A 24,226-nucleotide genomic window follows, 5' to 3' on the forward strand; every position below is an offset into this window, starting at 1 on the left:
GGAGTATATGTTTTATTGTTCCAAACTCTCTGTATTATAAGAGAAAATAGAGGTTCACAGTGAAGTGAATTGTCCAAGGTCTCACAGCCTTCTTGGCAGAACTTCCTTGAGGCTTCTGTAAAGAGCTTTAGGGCAGACTCTGGGGCAATTGTGCCAGGTTACCAGGGCCTTCCCCTAGCAGAGGCTTGGAGCCTTGTAGATGGGAAGGCAGCTGGGTGGCTACCTTCTTAAAGGCATAAAAGAAAGATGGGATTACAGAGGAAATCAATTATATATGCAAGATGGTCAACGAAATAGAAAATTGTTTGTAGAGCCCAGGTTAAGAACCCCTGCTTTAGAGCCTCCAAACACTGAGAATTACAGTGTCAGAATATTATGAAAAAGGGGGCTCAGAACAGGGGATGTCAGAGCTGGAAGGGACCTTAGTGCACGTTGTGCTGGGCCTGGAGTCGGGAAGACCAGAGTTCAAATCTAGCTTCAGATGCTAACTAGTTGTGTGACTCTGACCAAGTCACTTAACCTCTGCCTCCCTCATTTTCCTCAACTGTAAAATGGGGATCATAGTAGCACTTCTCAGGGGCAGCTAGGTGGCGCAGTGGATAGAGCACCGGCCCTGGAGTCAGGAGGACCTGAGTTCAAATCCGGCCTCAGACACTTAACACTTACTAGCCGTGTGACCATGGGCAAGTCACTTAACCCCAATTGCCTCACTTAAAAAACAAAAAAAACATAGTAGCACCTCTCTTCCAGGTTGTTGTGAGGATCAAATGGGATGCTATTTGTAAAGTGCTTAACACATAGTAGGTACTTCCTAAATACTTATTCCCTTCTCTGGAAGGAGGATCTGGCTTTGGGGTCTAACTGCTTGGCTGTTTCTCTTGGGCATTTCTAGTGTTAATAAATGACTAGAGTCTGAAGTCCAAGAACAAAGGTCTTGCCTTGTAAACAGGGCAGGATTCTGAATTCATCCCTATCACTACCTCCTCTCTTGGGTGACAAACAGGCTCTTTACCTTCTGAATAGGAAGGAAAAGCAAAATATGTCATCACCATCCCAAAGGCCCCCCACCTCCAATCAAAGGTCATGGTGACTGGTCATGCACAGCAGCCCCCAACAAGGGGGGGCCCAGGGGCGCTGCTCTGACCCCTAGGACTCTGAGGTCCAGGCCCTGGCAGGCAGTGAGGCATTGTGGGAGAACTACTCAGAATGGCAGGCTGGGCTCTAGCCTGCTGTTTATCTTGGCAAGTTACCCCTCCTCTCTGAGGGGAACAATCTCTAAGTCCCTTCCCTGCTTAGCCTGTTCTAAGCCCCTCCCTGCCCTGACATTCCCTGTTCTGAGGCCTCTCCCAGCCTTGTCATCCCCTGTTCTGAGTCCTCCTTTTCACAGTATCCTGACACTGTGATTCCCAGTGGTTGGAGACTCTAAAGCAGGGGGTTTTTAACCTGCGATCCACAAACGATTTTCTATTTTGTTGACCATCTTTCATATATAATTGATTTTCTTTGTAATCCTATCTATCTTTTATGCCTTTAAGAATGCAAAAATTGGAGGCAGCTAGGTTGTGCAATAGATAAAGCACCAGCCCTGGATTCAGGAGGACCTGAGTTCAAATCTGGCCTCAGACACTTGACACTTACTAGCTGTGTGACCTTGGGCAAGTCACTTAACCCTCATTGCCCCACCAAAAAAAATGCAAAAATTAGGGGACATCTAGGTTATGCTGTAAATAAGTCATTAGATTTTGTGTCAAGAATACCTGGATCCAAATCATGCCTTAGACACTTAACTGTTTAGCAAGTCACTCTCGCCTCAGTTTCCTCATCTGTAAATTAGGAGTAATAATAGTTCCTACCTCCCAGGGTTGTTGAGAGGCCCAGATGAGATTAGCTATAGAAATGGTAGCTATTAAAAGCCTGGTTCTGGGAAGGGTCCTTAGGCCTCACCAGACCCCCATGATGTAGGAAATGTTGAGAACTCCCCAGGCTAGAGGATACCACTTGACTATCTCTGTGGTAGGGCTATTGGGTATTGGGGGGGGGGGCGATGAGGGTTAAGTGATTTGCCCAGGGTTACACAGCTAGTGTCAAGTGTCTGAGGCTGGATTTGAACTCAGGTCCTCCTGAATCCAGGGCAGGTGCTTTATGCAATATGCTACCTAGCTGTCCCCTGTTGGGTATTTTTAAAAATTGAAAATTTCTAACCCCTGTGTGCCAAGCATTGTGGTAAGTACTGGGAGATATAGTGAAAGGCAGTAGACTTTGCTCTCAAGGATCTAATGGGGGAGAGACAATATGCACAAAAGCCATACTATATATACAATGAGACATTATGTCCAAACTAAATTAGAGATAACCACAGAAAGAAAACACTGGCATTAAGGGCCATCAGGAAAACTTATAGAGGGTGCGATTTGTGCTAAAATTGAAGAAAGAAGCTGGAGCTAGAAATGAGGAGGGAGAGAATCTCAGGGGGACAGCCAGAGAGGTAAAAGGCTCTGAGTCAGGACATAGAGTGTCTTGTGCAAGGCATAGTACAGTGCCCAGTGTCACTAAATCACACAGAATGTGGGGAGGGATGTTTATGGTGGAAGAAGAGGAGGTTGGGAAGGACTTTCAGTGCTCTTTAAATGTGATGTTTATATTTGATCCTGGAAGTGAGAGGGAGTCACTGGGATTTATTGAGTAGCAAGGTAACGGGGTCAGACCTGTGCTTTAGGAAGATTAATTTGATAGCCGAGGATGGTGGGAATGGGGAGAGATTTGTGACTGGCAGGTCAACCAGGAGGCATGGAGTGATGAGGCCCTGCATCCATCCGGGTGGTGGCAATATCAAAGGAGAGGAGGCATAAGTGAGAGATGCTGGTAAGATAACAGCAAGAGATCAGATGTTGGTGCAAGGGGGTGGTGAAAGAGACCAAGGACTCATGTGACACCTAGCATGCAAGCCTGGGGAATTGGGAATGTAAGGGCCAAAATTTAGTAAGGGGAGAGTTTTTGGGCGGCTTGCTGTAATATCAGGGTAAGAAAGGAGATTAACAGCCTCTTTCAAAAAACAAAATAGGGTTTATTAATGGGAACAAATTTAAACACAAGTAAGGTTAATAGAACCAGGGACGATGAAAATGGGACTAGGGGAAGAAAAAAAAAATAGAGCAGTTTCAAAGAGAATTAGCTGCACAGCATCCCTCTCCTTCTCTTGCTCACACCAAAGTGCACTCTCCTCCCTTCTCTCTCCCAGCAGCCCCCTCTCTCACAGGAAACAGGGCCAACCATACACCTAGCCCCAAGCTAATTGGCTGGCAGCCCTTATTGACAGAACTAACAAGCGTATCTACAGAGACTAGTTCTGGACAATGCAGACCACCTGACATGTCCTCACCAGGCTTCCCGTCATTATAATTTGGCCAGGCTCATGCAGGTGTGTGGGTATCCAGCCTGAAGCCAGCACGCACAGGTGCACGCGCTGGGGCCTCTCATCCCAGCCAAAGATGGGGTCACAGAAACCTCAAATCACAACCAATTCCTTACAGGAAGATGGTGGTGCCCTCAACAGCAGTAGGGAAGTTTGGAAGGACGAAGTGTTTGGGGGCAGAGCTACTGGGATCAGTTTTGGACATGTCGAGATGTCTATAGGACAGGCAGTTTCAAATATCTGATAGGCAGTTGAAGTCTGGAGGTCAGCAGAGAGGCTGGCATAAGTGGATCTAGGAATCATCAGCACAGAGATCATTATTGAATCCACCAGATCTAATGTGATCACCAAGTGAAATTCTAAGAGAAGAGGGCCTAGGATAGATCCCTGTGGGACACACATAGTTAGTGGCTGTGACCTGGACAAAGTTCCAGCAAAGGAGACCAAGAAGGAACAGTCAGTCATATAGGTCAGAGGACAACCAGGAGAGAGCAGTGTCCCAAAAACCTAGAGAGAAGAGAATACCTAGGGCAGCTAAGTGGTGCAGTAGTTAGAGTGCGCCACCTGAAGTTGGGAAGATCTGAGTTCAAATCTGGCCTCAAGACATAAGCTGTGTGACCCTGGGCAAGTCGTTTAACCTTTGTTTGCCTTATCTGTAAAATGGGAATAATTATAGCACTTACCTCTTAGGGTTGTTGTGAAGAGAGATGATAATTATAAAGTGCTCAGTACACAGTGCTTGGCACATAAGTGCTCTAGAAATGTTAGCTGTTAACATCAAGGAGAAGAGAGTTATTTGCAGTGTCAGAAGCGTCAGAGAGCACAAGAAGGATGAGAATTAGAAGAAAGCTGTTCATTTGGCAGTGAAGAGATCTTTGGTAACTTGGGAGAGGGCAGTTTCAGGTAGACAAGCACAGTGACTGGCCAGGGCCACCAGCACTTTGTCCCCAGGTACCAGTTTTAGAGGATGCTGACACTATCAGAGTATTTCAGCTGTGTGGAAATAGCAGAGCGCAGGGCCAAGTTAGCGATCACAACTAGCTCACATTCACTTAGTGCTTCAAGGTTTATAACGCATTTCACATGTTATCTCCTTTGAGCCTCACAACAACGATTATCCCCATGTTAGAGATGATGAAATGAAGATGGAGAAAGTGGCTTGCCCAGGGTCACACAGCTAGGCAGTAAGCTAGATTGGAAGTCATTGGAACTTCGGTTCAAATCTCACCTCTGTCACTTACTGCCTGTGTGGCCCTAGAGAAGTCACTTCCCTCTCTGGGCCTCAGCTTTCCCATCTGCAAAATGAGAGATGATATGCCCTCTAAGGCCCCTCCCAACTCCAATATTAACTAGTGTTATATGGTGCTTTCAGGTTTCTGAAGCTTTTTTTTTTTTTTAAGTGAGGCAATTGGGGTTAAGTGACTTTCCCAGGGTCACACAGCTAGTAAATGTTAAGTGTCTGAGGCTGGATTTGAACTCAGGTCCTCCTGACTCCAGGGCCGGTGCTCTATCCACTGCGCCATCTAGCTGCCCCTGAAGCTTTTTATATAGTGTTTGATCCTTAAAACTTCTCTGACGGGCAAGAATAGTTAGTTAAAATAGAATTGCAAGGGGTGGCAGCTAGGTGGTGCAGTGGATAAAGCACCAGCCCTGGATTCAGGAGGACCTGAGTTCAAATCTGGCCTCAGACACTTGACACTAGCTGTGTGACCCTGGGCAAGTCACTTAACCCTTATTGCCCTGCAAAAGGAACATATAAAAAAATTGAATTGCAAGGGGCCTTGAATGCCAGGGTGAGAAGTTTGTATTTTTTTCCCCTTTAATGTGGTATATTGGAAAGAATGTCAGATTTGGAGTGAGAACACCCAGGTTTGAACCCCAGCTTGACTACTTACTTTAACAGGGATATGGCAAACATTTAAGTTCCTTCTTTGTACTAGGCCCCAGAGACACAAAGTCAAAAAAAAGAGCTGGTTAGTACTTTTCCGTTTCTCTTCTCTGGGCTTCAGGTTCTAAGTGGACTAACTGCTTTCTACAGTTTCTTCCATTTATGTAATTCTAAGGTTTGCAAATCTCCTCATCCATCACCTCATTGGAGCCCCTCAACAGCTGGGTAGGAAACAGGTTTGGAGGGGTTTAAATCATTGGCCTGTCATAACCCAGGTCTTCCAGACATATCATCTATGATACAATTCTTGGCTCTTCATTGATCTCTAGGCCATGGGAAGCCATTGGAAGTTGGTCAGTCAACAGTCTTGTACGAAGCACCTAACTATGTGCCAGGGACTGCTAAGTGCTGGAGATAAAAGAGAGGCAAAGGCCAGTCCCACTCCTCAGGGAGCTCACAGTCTAATGAGGGAGACAAAACCCTAACCAGTGGTGTTTTTTTTTGTTTTTGAGAGGCAATGGGGGTTAAGTGACTTGCCCAGGGTCACACAGCTAGTAAGTGTCATGTGTTCTCAGACAAATCTGGCCTCAGCCGGATTTGAACTCAGGTACTCCTGAATCCAGGGCCGGTGCTTTATCCACTGCGCCACCTAGCTGCCCTTCAGTTTTTTAATAGGAATAGGAGTAGGGATCTGGGACAGTGAAAGCTGCCATTGTCACAATGGTTTGGGGGCTGGAGGAGAATGAAAGAGCTAGTTGGGGCTTGGAATTGGCTAGTAGGGCCAGGGGGCGAGTTTGAGCTTGGCTACTCTACAGCTACAAAAGACAATGATATAAAAAATGACAGTATCTCTAGGGGGAATGGGGGCAAGTCAGAGTTTAAGTTGCTGGAATCCTTTAAGAGTAGATGGGGGGGGGAGCAACTAGGTAGCACAGTGGATAAAGCACTATCCTGGATTCAGGAGGACTTGAGTTCAAATCCAACCTCAGACACTTGACACTTACTAGCTGTGTGTGACCCTGGGCAAGTCACTTAACCCTCATTGCCCCACCAAAAAAAAAAGACTAGATGAGGCCAGTTAGGTGATATAGTGGCTAAAGCACTGGCTCTGGATTCAGGACTTGAGTTCAAATCCGGCCTAGCTGTATGACCCTGGGCAAGTCATTTAACCTTGTTTGCTTCAGTTCCCTTATCTGTAAAATGAGCTGGAGAAGGAAATGGCAAACCCCTTCATTATCTTTGCTAAGAAAACCCTAAGAAGGGGTTAAGAAGAGACAGACATGACTGAAATGCCTGAATGACAAGAGTGCTTGGCATCGTGCTGAACACAAATGTTTATTGATTAAACATTTATTAATTGACTGATTTAGTCAATCAGCAAACATTCACTAAACACCCGCTGTGTGCCAAGAAAACCACAAATGGGGTCACGAAAAGTTGGGCACAGCTGAAAAACAACCAAAAAAACGTGCCAGGCGCTGTTTATTGACTGACGACAGGCTTCTGTAGAGGTGTGAGGTCAGAGGCCAGTTTTCTGGGCTGAGGGTTGAATGGGGAGTGAGGAAGCAAAGTGGGGCATGGCATAGCAGTCATGATATCAGGCACAGTTCAAGCTAAAATAGATTTAATTGAAAGAGAGAAACTGGAGTTTAGCAGTGAATGGAAAGAAGATAATACTTTGAATGGATGGGTAGGATCAAGGGAAATGCTTAGTGGAGTTTTGGTTTTGCTTTTGTTTTTTTGTGGGGCAAGGGGAAATGCTTAAAAACTATTACTTAAGAAGGAACTAATAGAAAAGGACTGATTGAAGATGGTAAAGTGAGAGAGGGAATATGAAAAAGACTGGAGGGGGTGTGGCTAAAGGCAAAGGGGGTATTATGACTTAGGTTTCATAAAACATACACAATTTGCCCTAGAAAGAACATGGTAGTATCATCCTACCGCAAGAGCATTTTCCAGGTTTTTTATAATGAATACAAATGTGCCTCACACATAACAGCTATGTTCCTGAAATAGACCAACTGTAAATGAATTACAGATCGTGTTATTACAGTGCAAAAGCGACACTCTAATGTTAGGTGTCCCAAGTTCAGATTTTCACTGTAAGTTTTGAGAAAATGAGATGTAATCTGAATCTCTTTAAAGACAAGAAAACATCACAGCAAACGTAACTGTATATATGTGCTTAGTATATGTAGAGAGAGAAATGTAGTCAGAGGTATATTCAACTGGGTCAAAACATTTAGGTTGTCTCTTAAATAATATGCTATTAAAGCATTCTTCATATTAGGGGAAATGTTCACCTTAGCTAATGATATAGTCTGTAGTATAACAATACTGTAGCAAAGCACCAAAAAAAAAAAAAACCAAACTGGTAAAAAGAGACAGATTGAAGATAATGAAGGGAAGGGAGAAAGAGAATATGAGAATGATGGGGGGGGCAGCTCCTAAAGGAGACTGGAGGTGATGGGGCCAAGGGCACAAGAGGAAGGGTTAGCACCTTTGTAAGGAGAATCACCATGTCCCAGGAGCCTGGAGAAAAGGAGAGAGAGATTGGTGAAGAAGGAAGAGTTTCGAAGGGAAGATGAGGCAGCTTAAGCTGGCCTTGGACTTCTCTGGAGAGTAGGAACTGAACCCTACTGAGTTATGGGTGGGGGGATGTTGGAGTCGGGGCATTGGGATAACAGTTGTGGAAGGGTAAATATAATAGAGAGATCATTATGGGCTCAGATTGAGGGCTGGAAGAGACCTTGGAGTGATCATCTGGTCCAACACCCTCATTTTGCTGAGGAGGAAACATGAGATATAGAGTATTACAGTGACTTGCCCAGGGTCATACAGCTAGAATGTATTTGAGACTGGATTTGAACCCAGCTCTTCCTGTCTCCAAGGCCAGCACTCCATCCATTACACTAGATAAATGAATGGATAAAGCATTCGCTAAGCACTTACCACACACAAAGCACTGTGGGAAGGGCTAGGGATACAAAAAAGGAAAGTCAGACAATTTCTGCTTTCTGGGAGGTTATGTTCTTACATACACAACACACAGGAAAGTCAGATGGAAAGGTGCCGATGCCTCAAGTGACAAGAACTTTTTTTTCTGGGTTTTCAAAACGTGTGGCATGGGGCAGCTAGGTGGCACAGTGGATAGAGCCCCGGCCCTGGAGTCAGGAGGACCTGGGTTCAAATCAGGCCTCAGACACTTGATACTTACTAGCTGTGTGACCCTGGGCAAGTCATTTAACCCCAATTGCCTCACACACACAAAAGTGTGGCTATAGCATGTACCGGACCAGTTTCTGAGCTGCCTCCTCACAGGAGTGACTTCATAGGAGGATGGTGGCAGGGACCAGGCTGGAAGCCAGGCTATTCTTAAGGCCCTTGGGCTCAGGGTCTGAGAGGCCGGGGTGGTCTGACTGCATAAAATGGCTAGATCAATAGTCGATCGATAAAAGGAGATCCACACAGGGTGAGAGCTGATTTGAGTTCAGATTGTATCAATTCTTAGATCTGTTTCAGGTCTCAGCTGTAGGGTTTTGTGCCTTCCTCTCAATTATCTCCTATTTCTCTCACCTATACTTCGTACATAGTTGTGTATATATTGTCTCCCCTATTAGACTGTAAGCTCCTTGAGGGTAGGGGTGGTTTTTGACCTTTTTTGTTTTCCCAGCACTTGGCACAGTGACTGACAGATTGACTTGCAATGTCCATAGGCTTGGGAGAGGGGGTAAAAATTGAGAAGGCAGAGATTAAGGGTTATTACAATGTAATGAAGTCGAGAAGAAGTGAAGAGAGCACTGGGCTTGGATTCAGAGGACCTGGGTTCAAATCTTGCCCTAGCACCTTGAGCAAGTCACTCCCTTGCTTTACACACCTCAGTTTTTGTGTCTGTAAAATGGGGGGGGAGTTGGGTTGGATGGCCTTCAAGGCCCCTTCCTTGTCTAGGTGTCTGAACTTCCTGTAACCTGTGATACCTGTGAGCCTATGAATTTACCTGTGGGTAAATCACTTTCCCTTTCTGGACCTCAGTTTGATCATCTGTAATATAAGGACTTAGAATTCAACAGCCCCAAAGGTCCCTTCCAGCTCTAAGCCCACCTTTCCATGGATAAGATTGGGGCAGAGAGGAAAAGATGAGGCTGTGGCTTCTTCTGCCCCCTCCCACCTGCCAGCCATGACCCTTTGACCTCCCTGCTTTCTCAGGGCCTACTCGAAAGACAGCGAAGGCAGCTGGTTCCGGTCTCTCTTTGTCCACAAAGTGGATCCCCGGAAGGATGCCCATTCTACCCTCCTGTCAAAGAAGGAGACCAGCAACCTGTACAAGATTCAATGTGAGTGTTGCCCCTTCCCCTCCTGTCCCCTCCCCTTCTATCCCCCTTTCCTTCCCTCCTCTCCCCTTACCCTTCTCTTTACTTTTTTTTTTTTGCAAGGCAGTGAGGGGTTAAGTGACTTGCCCAGGGTCACACAGCTAGTAAGTGTCAAGTGTCTGAGGTAGGATTTGAACTCAGGTCCTCCTGAATTCAGGGCCGGTGCTTTATCCACTGCACCACCTAGCTGTCCCTCTCTTTACTTTCTCTCCCTGTTGGAGCTTCCTAGGTTCCTTTTCCAGGGAACAGGTAGAACCTTTGGGGCTTGAGGTAGACATAGGAGTGAATAAGATGTAATTTTGTTAGGCTGACACATGCCTGTTATGTTTGTTGAGAAGCAGCCCAGTATATTGACTCCTGGACTTGGAGTCAGGAAGAGATGGGGTTTGAATCCTGCCTGACCAATACTGAACGTGTGACCCTTGTCAAGTCATTTCCAGGAAGCTCTCTAGGACTGTGAGTTGTTGGTTGGTACCAGTGGAGGGAACTCCCTCTGCTGATAGAATGAACACATCTTGACCATCCCTCCCCTGACAAATAACAATGATATGTGGCTCTTCCCCTAAAGCCTTGTTCTGGCCTGAAATTGGACTGGTGGCCACCCTGAACTTTGGAAGGCTAAGTCAGCAGTAGGTAATCTCTGCTAAGTCCTACTGATCAATTAATTAGAAAGCATTTATTAAGCACCTACTACCAGACACTATTCTAGCCGGGAGAGGCTTTGGGATAGGCTCGCTGTCCACTGTGTGCCGGGCACTGTGCTAAGTGCTATGGATACAAAAAGAGGCAAAAGCCAGTCCCTGCCCAGAGGATCTCACATAGACAAACCAGCTATCGCAGGGTAAGTAGGGGATACTCAACAGAGAGGAGGCCCTGGGATTTAGAGGCATTGGGAAAGGCCAGGAAGCTGGTGTCTCTGGATCAAAGAGTATGTCTCAAGGAGGAAGGGGTCAGAAGACTGGAAAGGTAGGAAAAGGCCTGCTTATGAAAGACTTTGAATGCCAGACAGCATTTTGTATTTGTTCCTGGAGGTGACAGGGAGCTGAACTTTACTGGTAGGGTTGGGGGGTGGGGGGATTCTTGAATGAATGGATCTTAAAAACCCATTTCTTTTCTTTTCTTTTTTTTGCGGGGCAATGAGGGTTAAGTGACTTGCCCAGGGTCACACAGCTAGTTAAGTGTAAAGTGTCTGAGGCCGGACTTAAACTCAGGTCCTCCTGAATCTGGGGCCAGTGCTTTATCCACTGTGCCACCTAGCTGCCCCCAAGTTTATAACATTTTAATTGAAGCTTCCAACCACTTAAGTTTTATGAATGAATGAATGAAGCAGCATTTATTAAATGTATACTATGTGCTCAATGCTGGACATACAGGAACAAAAGAGACAATCCCTGCCTTAGGAAGTTTATATTATCTTCAGAGGAGGAATGTTACATTAATCAGTTAACAAACCTTTCTTAAACTCCTATGTACAAGGCACTTTGCTAAGCCCTGAGGATACAAACAAAGGCAATAATAATCCTTCACAAGAATCCTAGAAAGTAGGTGCTACTATTATGCCCATTTGACAGATGAGGAAACTGAGGCAAATGGCATTGATATAGTACTCTAAGGCTTGCAAAGCACTTCCCATACATCATCTCCTTTGATCCTCATAGCAAGCCTGTCAAGTAGGCTCTGGAGATCTTCTGATCCCCATTTTACAAATTTGGAAACAGAGTTCCAGAGAGATAAAGCGATTTGCTCAGGTTCACATAGTTAAGAAGGATGGGATTTGAACCTGGTTCTTCTTGACTGGTTCCAAGTCCAGCACATTCTTTGCCTTTAAATTTTGGGTTGTTTCTCCTCTCCACCTTCCCCAACTCACCCTCTCTGGAGCTCTGTCTCTGTTCAGTCGAGCCCCTGAGTCGAGCCCTCTTCTCTTATTGGCTTGTTACAGTTCACAATGTGAAGCCTGAGTGCCTGGACGCCTACAACAGCCTCACGTGAGTCTTCTTCCTTCCTTTTGTTCTTTTGGGCCTGTGCCTTGCCTGTCATCATGGCCCCTATGCCCACCGTCAAGTGCGGAGCCTTGTCCCCTACCTCCTCTTGCTACCACATTGTTTCAATCCAACCAATGTTTATAAAGTTGCTCCTGGGTGCCAGGCACTTGGGGATACAAGGACAAGCGTATCCAGGTGGTTCTTGCCCTCAAAGGGCTTACATTCTATTGAGATGAAACACGTATCCACCTAAATGAAGACAAAATGTATACAAAGTAATCGTGGTTAGATTGGGTGGGAGGGGACTGTCCTCATGGCACATGAACTGAGTGTTGAAGGTTTCTAGGGAGCTTTCTAGCCATGGGGCACAGCCTGTGCATAGGCATGGAGGCTGGAGATGGGATATTGTGTGTGGACATGAAGGAGGCCCAGTGTAGAGGGGAAGAATATATTATCAGCCTACTTAGGGAGGAAAGGAAGGAGAGAGGAGCCGGGGGAAAGAGAGAAGATGGAAGGGGAAAGGGGGGTAAAGGAGGGGGAAGAAGAAAAGAGAGGGAGAGGCAGAGGGACAGAAAGGAAGAGGGAAGGAGGGAGAGAGAAAAGAAGAGGGGGGAGGAAAAGGGGAAGAGAGAGAGAATTCTAAATACAAAAAAAAAGTACAAGTGGCCCCCTACCCCCACCCCCACCCCCACCAAAAGTCTCCATTTCACTGACTAGAAAACCAAGGCTCAGAGAGGTGATAAGCCAAATTGTCCAGGGTAGTGGAAGTGGCAGAACCAGGTCTTCCATCATCTGGGATCAGGGCTGTTTCCTGTAGGATTCCTATGGCTGGATGGATATGGAAGTGGGGGAGAGACTCCCAATCTCATCTTCTCTAACCAGGCTGTGTACTGTGTGCCTGGGGAGAGAAAGCAAGGCCCTGATTCATCCTGATCTTTACTTCTTTTTGCTTTTTTCAGGGAAGCAGTACTCCCCAAGCTTCATGTGGACCCGGACTACCCTTGTGCCCTGGTGGGGAATTGGAATACGTGGTACGGGGAGCAGGATCAGGCAGGTGAGACCTCAGCTTTTGCCTGGAGGATCAGAACTAGTGCCTCACATCTCCTAACTTCCCCCTTCCCTAACCCCAGAACCTACTCCGACCTTCTCACCTGCTTTTTGCTCCCTGGCCGGATATGGAACCCCCTTTTCTACCCCTGCCAGAGGGAGCCCAGACATCACTTTTCACTTTGAGCCTTCTCAAAGGTGGTTTATCCTCATGACTCCCAGGCCTTGCTGTCTTAGAACCTCTGGTCCTTTCCATCTGCCCTGCTGCTGGATTCTCTTACATGGATTATCATCCCCAGTTAGAGTGTTGATAAGCTCCAAGAGAGTAGGGACTTTTCTTCTTTTTTCTATTTATATCCTCAATACTTAGCACAATGATTGGCACCTACTAAACCTTTCATAAATGCTTTTCATGCATGCATGCATCCATCCATCATGCTCGTTTTAGACATGAGGAAACTGAAGCTCAGAAAGAAGAGAAGCATAGAGGTGGGTTTTTTATTTAATAGTATTTTTTTCCAGTTACATGTAAAAACAGTTTTCAACATTTTTTTTTTTTTGGCGGGGCAATGGGGGTTAAGTGACTTGCCCAGAGTCACACAGCTAGTAAAGGTCAAGTGTCTGAGGCTAGATTTGAACTCAGGTACTCCTGAATCCAGGGCCGGTGCTTTATCCACTGCGCCACCTAGCTGCCCCCTCAACATTCATTTTTGTAAGGTTTTGAGTTCCAAATATTTCTCCTTCCCTTCCTTCCCTCCCCAAGACAGCAAGCAATCCAGTATAGGTTATACATGTTTAATCATGTTAAATATATTTCTGCATTAGTCATGCCGTGCAAGAAGACTCAGAACAAAAGGGAGAAACCACAAGAAAGAAAAACCAAAACAAGTGAAAATAGAATGGAGAAGCATCGTTTTAAAGCATTGTTCAGTCAATTTTCATTTGTGTCTGACTCTTCATGACCTGATTTTGGGAGGTTTCTTGGCAAAGACATTGGAGTGGTTTGCCATTTCCTTCTCTAGCTCATTTTACAGATGAAGAAACTGAAGCAACCAGGGTGAAGTGACTTGCCAAGGGTAATATAACTGAGGCCAGATTGGAACTCATGAAGATGAGTCTTCCTGACTCCAGGGCTGCAGCTCTATCCACCACAGTACCACCTAGCTTCCCATGCAATAGTAGGATATGTTTTTTGGGTCTTTTTGTTTTGTTTTTTTATTACTATATATTTTTTTTGCAGGGCAATGGGGGTTAAGTGACTTGCCCAGGGTCATACAGCTAGTAAGTGTCAAGTGTCTGAGGCCAGATTTGAACTCAGGTCCTCCTGAATCCAGGGCCGGTGCTCTATCCACTGTGCCACCTAGCCGCCCCTGGCTTCTGTTATTTTAAGGGCTATAATGGGAAAAGGGATTACCTGTGTTGTGCTTGGCCCCAGAGGGAAGGACTGGTAGCAGTGGGAGGAAAATGCAAAGGAGCCCATTTCCATTTGATTTCCTAACAATGCAAGCTGTCTTCCAGTGGCATGGGAAGTGGCAGGCACTGGAAGTAAGCAAAGGCTTGAAGAACCTTTGTTAAGGAAATTTACCCTGTATTGATTCTGTGTTCAAGAGAGAGACTAGGGACAGGTTCTAGTCCCTCTTCTGACACCTACTGACTGCCATGTGACCAAGCAGGTTACTTCAACTCACAGTGCTCCAGACCAGAGGTGTCAGACGCAGAGAGAGGGGACAACTAAACCCCACGTAAGGATTCTTGCTGGCTACAAATTGACTTGGAAAACTATTCATCAGTGTTTTGTCTGTGTTCTGTTGTATTTTTAGAGACAGCTGGGTGGCACAATAGATAGAGCACCAGGTCTGGAGTCTGGAAGACCTGAGTTCAAATCCAGCCCCAGACACTTAGCAGCTGGGTTACCCTTGGCAAATCACTTCACCCTGTTTGCCTCAGGGTTGGACTACATGACCTCAGAGGTCACTTCCAAAGCTAAGACTCTATGACTCCCTTCTCCCCCAGAATTTCATAGAATCAGCTGAAAGGGACCTAATGGGGCTGTTCGTAACTGAATAATGAACCCTCACCTATAGTGTCTCTGACAAATGGTCATCCAGTCCTTGCTCTGCCCTTCATTTTTTGGTTAATTTTAGGTACTTAAACGAAGGGCTTTGTAAAGATCCCTAGTCCGTTTGATTTTGCCAGGGCAGCTCTATGTTCTGAACTGCTGAGATCATTTTGAATCTTGATTCCATCACTTATTGAATTAGCTGTTCCTGCCGACTTTGTGTCATCTGGAGATTTAGTCAGGATCCCTTTTGTGTCTTTATTCACAGAATTTCAAAGTTTAAAGGGACCTCAAAAGGCATCTATAACCTAATCCATGCCCCACAAATAATCCTTTCTGTAATATCCCCGACAAGGTCATTCAGCCTTTGGTTGAGAGTCTCCAGAGAGGAAGGACAACCCATTTCTCCATGTTGCTGGCTCCTTTTTTTGGACAGCTCCAATTGTTAGGAAGCCGGAATCTGCTTCTTCTGTAATTTGTGCCGAATGAATGAATGAATGAATGAATGAATGAACGAACGAACGAATGAATGAACGAATTAATTAATTAAGAGGCATTTATTTAGTGCTTATTTTGTGCCAAGCACTGTGCTAAGGGCTTGGAAACCAAGAAGTTTTAAGTTTTAGTTACTTGTGCCAGGTACTATTCTAGGTATTGAGAACACATATACAAAGAGGGAAATAATTCCTGCTTGCAAGAAGCTTACATTCTAATGGGGGGGGGGCAAGTAAATTGACATACACATACATGTATACAGCATAAAAACAAATGTATAAAACTTAGTTCTGCAGGCAGCTAGGTGGTGCAGTAGATAGAGCACCGGCCTTGGATTCAGGAGGACCTGAGTTCAAATCCAGACTCAGACACTTGGCATTTACTAGCTGTGTGACCCTGGGCAAGTCACTTAACCCTGATTGCTCCACATAAAACAAACAAACAAAAAACTTAGTTCTACAAGAGTTTGGGAGGGAGGGACATAAGAATAAAAGCAAAAATAATCCTTACCCTCAAGGAATTTGCATTCTAATGGGGGAGTTGGCACATATAGGGGAGTGCTGGCCAAAGAGTAGGGGAGGTTGGATTTGGAAAAATATACGGGTGGTGATCGGCAAAGATTAAAACAGTGACTGAGATGATTTCATTTTCTTCCAGAACTGGAGGGTAGGGGGCTTCAGGGGACACATTTGCAGTGGTATGATGGTTAGTGACATCATCATGTAGTAGGCAGTTGATATAACCGCCAATCAGTTATCATTCTCCAAGATGGGAGATCCAGGTGTGAGAGAGTTAAGTTCTTTAAGGTTTGGATTCTGGATTGGTCTGTATTTCAGCAGATGAGATGGCTGGAGAGTCAATTGCTTTTATAGTTCTGCCCACTGGGGCTGAGCAGTACAGATCTTTATTATTATTATTATTATTATTTTTTGGTGAGATAATTGGGGTTAAGTGACTTGCCCAGGGTCACACAGCCAGTAAATTTCAAGTGTCTGAGGTTCAGATTTGAACTCAGGTCCTCTGAGCTGTACAAATCCAATCCCATTTTCCCATAACTTGAATGGCATTTGAAGGGCAGACTTTGTCATGGCTATTATCAGGAGGACTGATTTCCCCAGCCAAAGGGAAGAGAACTCATGAGCTTCACAGTTCAGGGAAACTGGGAGGCCCCAGGTTAAAGATCTGGGAGGGAAGGTCCAATAGGCCAAGAAAGCAGAATTTGTTTGACATTCTCTTTTCCCTCCATCTCCTCAGTGCATTTGTGGCGATTCTCAGGAGGCTATCCTTCTCTCATGGACTGCATGAACAAACTCAAAGTGAACAAGGTAATCAATCAGTCAGTCAACAAGCACTCATTAAGCACTGTGTGCCAGGTATTGTGCTAAATAATGTGTTTAAAAAAGAAAAAAAAGTAAAGGTAGCAATCATCCTAGCTCATGACTTTTAAAACAAGTAAATAATTGCCTTGAAAAGGAAATATGATGTAGAGGTGGCATTGGAACCAGCAAGGACCTGAGTTTGAGTCCTGCCTCTGATACATATTATATAATCCTGGGCCAGTCACTGTATCTCACAGTGCCCCAGGCCACTCTAAGACCACAAAAGTTGCAGAACAGTTTGCAATCTGCATTAGTAGAAGAAAATTCGGGGGCAGCTAGGTTGTGCAGTGGATAAAGCACCGGCCCTGGAGGACCTGAGTTCAAATCCAGTCTCAGACACTTAACACTTACTAGCTGTGTGACCCTGGGCATGTCACTTAACCCTTATTGCCCTGAAAAAAAATTCTTTTCCTGAGAGTTCCCTAAACTGGTGAAATCACAGACTTAGACCAAAAGAAAAATTAGACATTTAATCTAAGAGGCACATGTCATAGTAGATAGAGACAGCTGTGCTTAGTCTCTGACACATACTGGCCTTGTGACTGTGGACAAGTCACTTCTCTTTTCTTTTTATGTTTGTAGAAAGTTTTGTTGCCACTGATGCTTTTACATTTTTACGTCTGTTCAAGTTCTCCTTTTTTTTGCTCTACATCACTTCATACTGGTAATTTTGTTTTCTTTCTTTTTTAAAAATCAAGTTAACTATGGCTTATCTGCTTTTTTATTATTAAATAACAGCTCCTGGTTTTATTTATTAATTAAATGAAATTTTTGCTTTCAATTTTGTTAATCTCTTCAGGATTTCTATTTTGGTGTTTAATTGGGGGGGTTTTATTTTGCTGGTCTTCTAGATTTTTTTAGTTGCCTGCCCAATTTGTTGATCTGCTCTTTCTCTTTTTTACTGTTGAAAGTGTTTAGAGATATAAACTTTCCCCTAAGGACTGCTTTGGCTGCATCCCCAAAATTTTGGTATGTCATCTTATTGTTGTGCTTATCTTTGATGAAATTATTGATTATTTCTGTGATTTGTTATTTGACCCATCCATTCTTTAGGATTGAATTATTTAGTCTCTGATTAATTTTTAATTGTTTCATCAGCTGCCCTTTATTGAAAATAATATTTATTGCATTGTGGTTTGTCCTTTGTGGAATAACATTTTTAATTACATTATAGTAAGACATGCATTTCATATTTCTGCTTTTCTAATTTGTTTGTGTGGATTTTATCCCCGAATACAAGGTCGATTTTTATGAAGGAGAAATAAGTATATATCTTTCTATTTCCATTCAGTAATCTACATAAGTCTATCTTATCTAACTTTTCTAAAATTCTATTCAGCTCCACTTCTTTTTGTTTGTTTTTTGTTTAGATTTGAAGTAGGTTAGAGAGGGCAGAAAGGAGTAAATTTGAGTTCCCCCAAAATTATGGTTTTATTACATATTTCTCTTTCTAATTCATTTACCTTTTCCTTTAAGTATTTAGATGCAATGCCATTTGGTGCATGTGTGCCAAATATTGATATTAATTGTCTGTGGTACCCTTTCAGCAAAATGTGGTTTCCTTGTTTATCTCTCAATTAAATCTATTTTTGCCATTTTGTCTAAAATCATGATTGCAGTGCCCTTTTTTAAGTTCAGCAGAAACATAATAGACTTTGCTCTAGACCCTTATTTGAAGTTTCTGAATATCTTTCTGTCTCAAGTATGTTTCTTATAACAGCATTGTTGGATTCTTCTTCCTAATCCATTTTGCTCTTCAGTTTTATGGTTAAGTTCATCCCAGTCATAGGTATGATTTTTTAAAAATTTTTTAATGTATGAGGTATTTTATTTTTTCCATTACATGTAAAGATAGTTCTCAACTTTTGTTTATACATGCTTTACAATTTCAGATTCTTCTCCCTCCCACCCCTCCCTCCCCCCCTCCCCTAGACAGCAGGTAATCTGATATAGGTTATATCTATATATCTCTATACATATACATATAGATATATAGATATATATACACACACACACACACATATATATACACATAATAACATTAATCCTATTTCTGCATTAATCCTGTTACAAGAGAAAGAATCAGAGCAGTGATGCAAAACCTCAAAATAGAAAGAAAAAAAAAACCAACAGCACCCAAAACAAAAGAAATAATATGGTTCAATCAGCATCTATACTCCACAGTTCTTTCTTTCTTTTTTTTTTCTTGGATTTGGAGATCCTCTTCTATCATGAGTTCCCTGGAACTCTTCTGTACCATTGCATTGGTGAGAAGAATATAGTCCATCACGGTAGGTCAACACTCAATGTTGATGATACTGTGTACAATGTTCTTCTGGTTCTGCTCATCTCACTCATCATCAGCTCACGTAAGACCCTCCAGGTTTCTCTGAACTCTTCCTGCTCATCATTTCTTACAGCACAATAGTTTTCCATTGTATTCATATACCACAACTTGTCCAGCCATTCCCCAATTGATGGGCACCCCCTCAACTTCCAATTCCTTGCTACCACGTAAAGAGCAGCTATAAATATTTTTGTACATGTGGGTCCCTTTCCCCCTTCCATGATTTCTTTGGGCAAAAGACCTAAAAGTGGGATTGCTGGGTCAAAGGGTATGCACAGCTTTATCGCCCTTTGGGCATAATTCCAAATTGCTCTCCAGAATGGTTGGATCAGCTCACAGCTCCACATAGGTATGATTTTTAATTGTACATATCCCAGGGGGAAGCTAGGTGGCGCAGTGGATAGAGCACTGGCCCTGGATTCAGGAGGACCTGAGTTCAAATCCGGCCTCAGACACTTGACACTTACTAGCTATGTGACCCTGGGCAAGTCACTTAACCCCAATTGCCTCACTAAAAAAAAATTGTACATATCCTTCCATCCTATTCTCTTTTACCTTTTTTTCTTTTTGTTTCCCATACCCCTCTTTTTTTTCATAAGAGTATTTTATTATTTTCCAGGTACATTTAGAGATAGTTTTCAACATTCGTTTTTATAAGATTTCTGGTTTCACATTTTTCTCCCTCCCTCCCCCCTCCCCAAGACAGGAAGCAATCTGATATAGGTTATATATGTACAATTACATTAAACATATTTGTGCATTAGTCATGCTGTGAAAGAAGAATCAGAGCAAAAAGGAAAAACCTCAAAAAAAAAATAGAAATAGTATGGTTCAATCTGCATCTAAATTCCACAGTTCTTTTTTCTGGATTTGGAGAGCCTTTTCCATCATGAGTCCTTTGGAACTATCTTGGACCATTGTATTGCGGAGAAAAGTCAAGTTTATCACAGTTGATCAACACCCAATGTTGTTGATACTGTGTACAGTGTTCTGGTTCTGCTCATGTCACTCAGCATCAGTTCTTGTAAGTCCTTCTAGGTTTCTCTGAAATCTGCTTGCTCATTGTTTCTTTCTTTCTTTTTTTTCTTTTTGGTGAGGCAGTTGGGCTTAAGTGACTTGCCCAGGGTCACACAGCTAGTAAGTGTCAAATGTCTGAGGCCGGATTTGAACTCAGGTACTCCTGACTCTAAGGCCAGTGCTTTATCCACTGTGCCACCTAGCTGCCCCTTGCTCATTGTTTCTTATAACACAATAGTATTCCATTACATTCATATATCACAACTTGTTCATCAATTCCCCAATTGATGGGCATCCCCTCAATTTCCAATTCCTTGCCACCACAAAAGGAGCAGCTATAAATATTTTTGTACATGTGGGTCCTTTTCCCTTTTTTATAATCTCTTTGGGAAAAAGACCTAATAGTGGTATTGGTGGGTCAAAAGGTATACACAGCTTTATAGCCCTTTGAGCATAGTTCCAAATTGCTCTCCAGAATGGTTGGATCAATTCACAGCTCCACCAACAATGCATTAGTGTTCCAATTTCAGGGCAATAAGGGTTAAGGGACTTGCCCAGGGTCACACAGCTAGTAAGTGTCAAGTGTCTGAGGTCGGATTTGAACTCAGGTCCTCCTGACTCCAGGGCCGGTGCTCTATCCACTGTGCCACTTAGCTGCCTCCCCCCCCCCAATAGATTATTGCTAGACTCAGCCACTATCAGCAATCCATGGAAGCTCTTCATAGTCAGAGCGACTGAAATGCAGACTCTTCTTTAGTCTGGATTTCCTGTCTTCAGGCTTCAGACTGGGCTGGAGGGTGGAGCTGGGGCCATGCTCCTCTCCTGAGGTCAGAATCACACAACTGCTGTTTGTTTCTAAACACATTCCTAGCTCAGCACAGTCTAGGGCTTGTAACTGCTTGTCTGCCTGGAAATCTTCCCTCACCCTCCTCAGGCACAGGTTCTCTCCTTAGCTCTTTGTCCCTTGATCTCAGATCCAGAACTGGGTAGCGAATGACAGAGCTTCTACAAGGCACCTATTTCTGCAAGGGCCCTGGGTGTACAGCCTCAGTCCTCCCCTATACTCCAGAATACTCCACTCTATGGGCTTCTGACCAGACCCTATCCTCAATGCCCTTAGATCTTTCTCCCTGTCTTTCTTTCTTTTTTCTTTGATGAGGCAATTGGGGTTAAGTGAGTTGCCCAGGGTCACACAGCTAGTAAGTGTCAAATGTCTGAGGCCGGATTTGAACTCAGGTCCTCCTGAATCCAAGGCTGGTGCTCTACCCACTGTGCCACCTAGCTGCTCCTCTCTCTGTCTTTCTATGTTGATCTAGGCTGGAAAATGACTCACTGTGATTTTTGAAAAATTACTCAATCTAGTGCATTTTCTAGATCTTTATGGAGGAGAGAGGGAGGCATGGGGGAAAAGAGCTAGGCTGTACTTCCTGACATCTTGGCTCCACCTTTGCCTCACTTGCAATGAATGAGTCTTGTAGTATTTCTTAGTATTGCTTATCTTTGTTATACAATGATAATCTATTACATTGACAAATGACATTTCAGCCATTCCCCAACCAATGATAGATTGTTTTCAGCTTTTTTTTTTTTTTTTTTGCCGTACAGATAAGGTGGCTCCCATATAGATAAGGCTTTTCTTCCTTTTGTTATTATTAGTAACTGACATTTATATAGCACTTTGTTATCTGCAAAGCATTTTTTTTACCATTGTCTCATTTAACCCTCCCAACAACCATGTGAACTAAGTGCTACTTTTCCAGGTGAGGGACCTGCATTTGAGGGATTTTAACTTGCCCAGGGTCACACAGCTACTGAGTGTCTCAATCAGGATTCCTACTTAAAGTTCACTGTACTCTCCCTTCTGCCACATTGCCACGGTCACTAAAACCCTTGTTTTACTAACCCCCTCTTCTGGTGCCTCGTTGTATGCAAGTGACCTTGTTTCCTGAGAAGCAAAACCAGCAAAGCATCAGCTCCGTCAGGTCCTACCAAGCTTTGAAAGGGTTTGAGAATTCAGCAGGTGCAATGATGGGATCTGTCGTTCCTGCCCAGCCTGGCTCCGTCCTTAGTGGTTCATCAACAGAAAGGAGCCCATTGGCTGGTGAAACATTTATTTTCATCTCTTATTGCCAAATTGGTCTCTAGAAAGATGGTACCAATTTTATATTTCCATCAGCTGTGTACTATTATACCTAGCTATCTGCAGCTCTGCCAGTGTTAAATAATCGTTTTGCAGGATTACTGAGAACTTAACATAACAACTGTGTAAGGTAGATAGGGCAATGATTGTTATTCCCATTTTATAGGTGAAGAAACTGAGGCTTAGAGAAATGAAATGATTCGGCCATGTTTGTGGCTACAGAGTGCCTCGAACTAAGGCTCCTGAAGCTATTGAGTCCCTCGAAGCCAGGTCTTATGACCAATCTTATTTAATACCTATCTAGCTCTACCTGTAAGAGAGATGTTTTATCTGTCTTTATTTTACCGCTGAGGAAACTGAGACTGAGGGAGATTTCAGTTATAATCATAGCTATCATTTTTATAGCACTTGAAGATTTGCAAAACGCTCTGTGTGTGTGTGTGTGTGTGTGTGTGTGTGTGTGTGTGATTTGATCCTCACAACAACGCTGGCAGGTAGGTGCTGTTCTTATCCCCATTTTTTAGGATAATACCATGAGGAAAGTGAGACAGACAGGTCACATGACTTGCCCAGGGTCACACAGTTAAGCCAGTTAGTGGCTGAGACAAGATTCAAACTCCAGTGTTCCTGACTTCAAATCTAGCTCTGTATCCTTCAGTTGCCCCGACTCTTCCTCCCATGTACTTGCCGAGTCCTGGGTTGTGTGGCTGAGTCCTGAGTTGTGTGACTTTTCCCTCTTTGATGTTAATATCAGCAACCTGGTCAGATGTACTATGCCCCATCATTTATTCAATAATTGTTTTTATAATACCTACTATGTGCTAGGTAGTATGGTGTGAGGCTCAGTACTCTCAGCGGACATTTAGACAGCATTCTAGGTGAAATCCAGCCCTTCCCCTGGTCTCCCTGTTATGCCATGGCTAGGCTAGGCTCTTTTCCTTTGCCCCATACCCCAGGGCTACCCTACTATGTGCCCCAACAGGAGTACCTGGAATTCCGGAAGGAGAGGAGTAAGATGCTGCTGTCCAGGAGAAACCAACTGCTTTTGGAATTCAGTTTCTGGAATGAGCCCCAGCCTCGGGAGGGCCCCAACATTTACGAACTAAGGACTTACAAGCTGAAGGTGATTCTGGGCTTCCTCCCTGCCCTATCCCCTCTTTAACCCCTCTTAGAGCCAAATTGGAGAGGCCATGGGGATTGGGGGTCCTTATAGCTCTGCATCTGGCTACAGCTGTGCTTAGCCCAGCCCACCTCCTCCCCGTTCCTATTGCACATTCAGCTAATCCAGTGCCATATGTGTTTGTCAAATACTTTCTAATTGCAGGGCATTAAGTAAGGGATAAAGGTAGAGAGAAAACAGAGCCCTGCCGCCTGAGGAGTTCATAGTCTACCGAGGTCATAAGGCATGTACAACTAGTAACAACAATGATGATATCATAACTCACATATCTGTGAGTTTATATGCATTTATAAAATACTTATGATCCAATACAAATCCAAAATAAAACAGTCCCTTCCCTGGAAGATCTTATATAAATTTTTAAAAATCAATTTTGTTACTTTATTGTTTTTTGAAAGTTTTTGTAAAGGTACCTTTTTCTATCTACCCCATGTTCATTTGCAAATGTATCCCGCCCCCATCCTCTAACTTTTATGCCATCCCATATAACAAAGAATAAAAAAAGAGAGAGGGAAAGGAGGAAAGTCCAGCAAATCTAAACAACTTGTAAAATAAAATTCTGGTAGGGTATGCAGAGTTCCAAACTTGTTGTTCCTTACTTCTGCAAAGAGATAAGGAATAAATCCCATTTCTCAGGTGCTTGAAGCTTTACAAAGTCTTGTGAAGTAGATGGTACCAGTAGTCCCCATTTTATAGATAGTGAACACTGAGGCTCATATATGTGATATGGTTTGCCTCTGCACTTTCCAGTGCTCATCAACAAAGTACTGTATGAGATCAGAGGAGGGTAGGTCATTGGACAGGAGAAATCAGGGGAGGCTTTCTGGAACAAGTAACTGAAAAGATGGGTAGAATTCATTAGATGAAGAAAAGGAGTTGCGGTCCCCCTTAATGCTGAGATAAGGTTCAG

General features: G+C 43.7%; 1 protein-coding gene across 1 annotated transcript in view; it reads left to right on the plus strand.

Annotated features, from left to right (window-relative positions):
- The window catches only part of NIPSNAP1 (nipsnap homolog 1), a 41,524-nt gene that overhangs the window by 9,028 nt on the left and 8,270 nt on the right, over positions 1-24,226 (plus strand). The window contains exons 2-6 of the mRNA XM_043973159.1: positions 9,507-9,634; positions 11,610-11,655; positions 12,612-12,706; positions 16,508-16,578; positions 23,119-23,259. Coding sequence (XP_043829094.1) covers positions 9,507-9,634; positions 11,610-11,655; positions 12,612-12,706; positions 16,508-16,578; positions 23,119-23,259 — 481 coding nt within the window. The remainder of the gene's footprint in view (positions 1-9,506; positions 9,635-11,609; positions 11,656-12,611; positions 12,707-16,507; positions 16,579-23,118; positions 23,260-24,226) is intronic.

Source organism: Dromiciops gliroides, chromosome 1, assembly GCF_019393635.1.
Source record: "Dromiciops gliroides isolate mDroGli1 chromosome 1, mDroGli1.pri, whole genome shotgun sequence".
NCBI lineage: Eukaryota > Metazoa > Chordata > Mammalia > Microbiotheria > Microbiotheriidae > Dromiciops > Dromiciops gliroides.